Consider the following 6,038-nt stretch of genomic DNA (forward strand, 5'->3'; position numbering starts at 1 on the left):
GTGTGTGTGTGTGTGTGTGTGTGTGTGTGTGTGTGTGTCTGTGTGAGCGCACTTGCATGCCTGTGTGTACATGACCATGAGAGGCATGAGAGGCAAGCCTGTGGTTAGGTTACATCTCCCTGCTGTGCAGCAGAGCAGTGTCTTGTTGCGTCATACTGAGCCTGTTAATAACAGGCTAAACCACAAAGGCCATCCGCTGCTCAATTTCTCGTCTTCCAGCAGCACACTGATTACGCAACAGTGATACATTAAGAGGGGTGTTCTTGTCTAACACATCAAAATATTGCACATGCAGTTATGTGTGGAAAGCAGTCAAATTGACATTTTTACTCAAAAACAGGAAATTTAGACATTTTTTTGTACGGATAGTCAAAATGAAGACAATACATAACAAAAAATTCTAGATCTAGGACAGAGACCTGGCTGAGTTAAGTTACTGTGTGTTATAATGCTGTATCTATTCAGAAAACCCTCCCTTGCGCTCACAGCATGCAACATCCTTGCCACAGGAATTTAATTGCTCTGTAAACAAGCCCTTTGTTTCGTTGCACATTGTTCACTCATGCACAAAAGACRTATTAAAATCTTTCGCTCTGCAGCAAAAAGAGATGAATGCCATATTAGAGCACAACAATTCGTTGATTTAAAATGTGCTCACAAAAGGAAAATCTGCTCTAACTGGTTGTTGTGCTGCGTATGTAATCTGTCTGTGAAGTTTTTTTTCTTCCGCTTGTGTAAACAGGAAACAGAGTCGTCATAGTTTTCTGATCACACTATCATTATCTCATTTGTCTGCAGCTATATAAAGCTATCAAGTGATTGCAGTTGGTGTGTAGTAACCAGTCTTTCTTTCTTTCCTGTCGGCTACAGACGTACGAGCGCCACTTCAGAATGCCGGAGCAGAGAGAAGGAGGCCTTCTACAACTTCTGGGAGATCCCACTCTGCCCAAACACCAGCTCCGCGGCTCCCTTCCTTCTGCAAATACTCTCCCAAACACGCAGCCGACACAGCACAGCCTCGCGCAAAAATTCCAACACATGAACACACAACAGCATCGAATCAGTCCAGAGTGGATTTCGTCTGCTGCTCCCTTTTCATCACTGGTCCATTTGGCAGACTCTGAGCCAGCCGGGGATTTGCCAGGAGCAGGTAGAGGTTCTATGCTTGATCCGACGCAACTCTATTCACGAACAGCAACACAGAGTCCCTCACCTCAGAGATCTATGACCCCAGACTTGCAGCTGCCAGTTGTTACGGATGCCAGTATTCTCAACCTTACCTCTCTGAGCAGGTAGAGTTGCACTTTRTGTTGGATAAAGCAAAAATAGAAGCAAGATTGATTTTGTACAAAACATTCTTTCTCCTTTTATTTTAACTATATTATCTATTTATGTATATCTCCAGGGGCAAGGGTTTGCAGGAAGTCAGCGAACAGCTCTTTGGGAACATCAAGAGGAAATACGGCAGGAAGGACTCTCAGAAGGTGCTCTGTAATCCCCATGGTGCTGAGACACACTGGGGAAAGCAGCCAGAAGGAGGATCAGAGAGTCCAGGTAATTCAGAAGAGAGGCAGAAGTACAGGCAAGAAGAGAYGGCTGAGCAGCTCCGTGAAGACAGAGAAGAACGGAGAAAAGAAGAAAGAGAGCAAATGAATGCTGGAAGGAGAGGAGATGAAGAGGAGAGAGGAATGCCCTTGCTGGCAGAGGATGGGAAGGGAAGAAAGAGGCGGAGGAGGCCTTCGTTTGATGAGTCTTTTCCTTTGGAGGAGCAATTGCAGCTTCATACTCTGGATGCTACTGAGAAATCCCAGGGTGGACCCCCAGAACCCAAAGTAGCACATAAGGCAGAGGCTCACAAAAACGAGTCTCGCCTGAAAAGTCAGGTAGATGGTAGCGCAGAACAGATTGAAAAAGCAGAGAGGGGAGATAAGGGTGATAAAAGGGATAAAGGAGAGTGGGCAGACAAAACAGAAAGAGGAGAGGCATTTACAAGTGGGCCTGACCAAGAATCAGATCAGAGCGCAAACAGAGTGAAAAAGAACTCTGTGGGTCGTCCGAAGAGTGTCACAGATACCCTTAAACTCAGAGAGCTTACATACAATCATATCAACAAGCCTAATCTTAACGTAAACCCCAAACTACCCAGTCCCAGGTCTAGGGGTAGCATCAGTCCTGTTCCCAGCCCTAAACCTAGGGCTAACTTAAGCCCTAGTCCAAGCCCGAGACACAGAGCTGACTTGAGTCCCAGTCCCAGCAACAGCAGTAGCTCTGCTGTCAACTCCAAACCAATCAAGCCCAAYGACAGATGGTCCTACCTGAGAGTTAAGACTCACACCAGTCTCACATCACCTCAGAGGGAAAACATGGGTAGCCCCTCAACATTAGCAGATCCACCCTCTGCTTTTCCAATCACCCCCTCAAGCCCACTCTACACCAACATCGACAGCCTAACTGTCCACGCTCCCATCAAGAGGAAACGAGGGCGCCCAAAGAAACAGCCTCTCCTAACCGTTGAGACCATTCACGAGGGCACGTCCACTTCACCTCCGAGCCCACTGACAAAAGACACATCCGCAGGACTGAACCGCAGGAGAAAGACACATGCTCTGACCACATTAGTTCAAATGGCCTCTATAACGGCCAACGACAGTTCTAATGGTCTGAAAGTGAAGCGTGGCAGGGGCCATCCCAGGTCTTTGAATAAAACAAAGCTTGGGAAAATGCAGAGCATCCTGAACGAGATCCTTTCAGGGTCCAGTCAGAATGGCTCTCTGGCTCTGAAGTCACCCTCAGCTCCTGTCTCCTCAGCCATGAGTGCCATGGCGACCACCATTGAGGCCCGATTGGGAAAACAGATCAACGTCAGCAAGAGAGGTACCATATACATTGGAAAGAAGAGAGGGCGGAAACCCAGAGCTGAAACACAAGGCTCCATCCTTCTTAAAACTACGAGGGACAGGCCACTAATGTCCATGTCCACGTCCAGTTTTTATGATAGCCCTGCAGTGCCTTCCACCAACTCATCTCCCACTTCAAGTGCTCCATCCCTAAGAGCCAGTGTTGATGCCACCATGCCCAGTTTACAGCCTATCTCAGCCCTACCTTCGAAACATCTAGGCAGGGGCTTTCTGTCAGGGGGTTGGAAACTTTCTCCTCCTCGTCTTCTGGCTAATTCACCCTCCCACCTGTCAGAGGGGGCATCAGTGAAAGAGGTGACCCTGTCCCCCATCAGTGAGTCCCACAGCGAGGAGACCATTCCAAGCGACAGCGGGATTGGGACAGACAACAACAGCACGTCAGATCAAACCGAAAAGGGTCCTGCCTCTCGTCGCAGGTGCAGTTCACAACTTATGCCTGTTTTATTTGCTTGAACCTTTATTTTCTTATTTACTGGACTCGATGTAGCCGTAATTGTGGTGGTTTATTGTGATTTTTTTTGCTGTGTTTATGCAGGTACTCGTTTGACTTGTGTGGGTTTGAATCTCCTGAGGCTGCAGCTCTGGATGCATCCAACAGAAACAGCAGAACACGCTGTGAACGGCAAGTCACTGCTGTGGATAACTACCTGTCACAGCAGGAAAAGAAGCAGAAACACCATCGGAGAAAGAGGAAGTGCTTACAGAGCCGAGATCACCTTCACTTTCTCGCAGAACTGGAAGAGGTCAGATACAACATGATAAATCACATCTTTGTTCTTTGATTGGGCATCACAATGAACAGGCATTTAGTAAAATATGTGTTTTTTTATTTATATTTGTTTTCTCTGTTTTCAACTTTCTTCTAGGTTGTGTTAAAACTCCAGCAGTTACGAGTGTCTCACAGACAATACACCTGCTACCCCCAGCATCCATATCCTTCCATTTTCCGCCTCAACTTTCATCACTATTACCCGATTAGCTACGACACTTACCCCTGTGATTCGGGCTCCTATCTCCGCCGGAGCGTCGATCTGAAGGCTAAAAGAAGACGTGGTCGTCCAGCCAAAGCCAGCGAGCCAATCACATCTAAACTGCCTTTTGTTCAAGGGTATGGTTATCCGCTGGGAGGGGGGAATTACTATGCAGCACCGTATGCAATGCCTTACGCACCTCCTCTGAATTTGGGCTACTTCCCTCCCACTCCCCCATTTTACCTGCCCCACCACGCACTTGGACCTGCACCTCCATCTCCTTTCATGAGGCCTGCTGTCCCTCCTCCTCCCAAGGCTTTCCACTCCAGTGGACACTCCAAGCTGCAGGCAGGGGCTAAGATTCGCAGCACTAGTGGTCCCCTCCAGGGGCCCACTGTAAGAGGAGAGGGACTGGGATCCCTGAGCAATGGTGGTGCAGGCGGGCTTGCAGGGGTCCGTCTCCATAAGAGAAAGCACAAGCATAAACATAAGCACAAAGACGAACCCCTCCTCTCTCCACGAGACCGGCAGGAGCTGGGAGGACTTTTCAGTGGAGCTAAGACCAGCGCTCGTCTCAGCATGCTGAGTGAAAGGAGAGACTTGGGCAGTCAGGGTTCTGCGAGGCATCTGGAGAAGCAGAAGGGCAATGCCAGAAGCTCTACCCTGGGCTCCAGCCTGGGAATTTTTGAGTCGGACCAACTGTCCACACACTCCCTCGCTGACAGCCAGTTTCACTCCCATCAGGCTGCACAGCCTGCAAAGAGCTTCATGAGCAGCTACAGCAGCCAATCGCAGCGGTCAAAGCCAGCCTCTGACCTCTTCTCTGGGTTACAAGACGACGAGTGTGTTGAGAGGAGCAGGAGGACGAGGCTCGCTGTCTTTGGAGATCAGGGCTTAATGTCCTTTCAGACGTCCAGGCAGGAACCAGAGCAGCTACAARCGTGTTCCAGTTCCTCGCTCACTGGTAAGAGCCTTTTACGAGTATTTATTTACTTTCAACAGGCTCTCTGCCAAGACTCTGAAACTGTTCATTGTTTTTATTTAGTGTTTTTACTTTGTGGAACCAGCTATCATTTGACACCTTGTTGGTACTTTGTATTGATATTTATGATATTCTTTACACAAAGCAATTAAAGGAAAGTGAAAGCATGATTTGTTTTAACATACTAATCAAAAATGTAACACTCACAATTTTGTAAACTTAAATCCCATTTATCCATTGCGTTTACAAAGTAAACATGGTGACATTTCCTGCATCCAGTCCCAGTTCTTTAATGATTAATAACAATAAAGCACAATCTGCACAATTAATCTGTGTTTACGATGCTGCACACATATTAAAAATAAATTTAAAAAACAGCTGTATGATCTCAAACATCCCTGGTTATGTAGGATTTTTAACACGCAGATTGAGAATAGGCTTTACCTCAGTGATAATGGGTGTCTGTTCTCTGCTGGTTGTGTGGATTTTAGGCAGCGTTAATAGGGATTCCCTGTTTAAAATGAAGACTTGTAAGACCTGTAAAGGAAATTCTTATTTATAAATATGCTATGCACAGCATTCTTTGGACTCAGCGCATACAAAGAGGCAGTTAAGTCCACATTCTCACCACCAGAGTAATGTGCAATTTGTTACATTCTGTATTCTGCTGTCTTTGAGCACATCTGGCTGGGGATAAAGAGAACGTAATGCATGGATGGAGACAACTATAATTCACCAATCTCTCCGTCCTCCCCCTCCCCCCTCTCTCCTGCCAATGCCTTCGCCAGAGATATATTATTCACACACTGTGATTTATTTTCTACAGACATGCCGTAAAAGGCTCTTGCCTGTGTTAAAAGAGCTGGCTGGCAGCCAGGGGTTTAATGACTGGGGCCTTGTCCAGTGGTGGGGAGGAGAAGCCAGGGGCTCGGTTAGAATACCCCCCCCCCCCACACACACACACACACACCCCAGGGGATCTAGGACGGATGACTCATATACACAGACTCTCACCCCACCTTATTCGTATTATCATTATTCTTTTTTTTCTAGTCTGCATTCTTACCTTTTTTATTTTTTTGCAGTTTTTGCTCTTTTTTTCCTCAGTTCTCACATTTGTACTCGGAGTTTTTTCTCCCCCTCATACCTCTCCCTCTCCCCTTTTTT

At 47.0% G+C, this 6,038-nt stretch overlaps 1 protein-coding gene across 1 annotated transcript in view; it reads left to right on the forward strand.

Annotated features, from left to right (window-relative positions):
- The window catches only part of setbp1 (SET binding protein 1), a 41,992-nt gene that overhangs the window by 26,698 nt on the left and 9,256 nt on the right, over window positions 1–6,038 (forward strand). The window contains exons 3-6 of the mRNA XM_014008432.1: window positions 871–1,292; window positions 1,406–3,334; window positions 3,454–3,661; window positions 3,785–4,853. Of these exons, the coding sequence (XP_013863886.1) occupies window positions 871–1,292; window positions 1,406–3,334; window positions 3,454–3,661; window positions 3,785–4,853 (3,628 nt within the window). The remainder of the gene's footprint in view (window positions 1–870; window positions 1,293–1,405; window positions 3,335–3,453; window positions 3,662–3,784; window positions 4,854–6,038) is intronic.

This window comes from Austrofundulus limnaeus, unplaced genomic scaffold, assembly GCF_001266775.1.
Source record: "Austrofundulus limnaeus strain Quisiro unplaced genomic scaffold, Austrofundulus_limnaeus-1.0 Scaffold49, whole genome shotgun sequence".
NCBI lineage: Eukaryota > Metazoa > Chordata > Actinopteri > Cyprinodontiformes > Rivulidae > Austrofundulus > Austrofundulus limnaeus.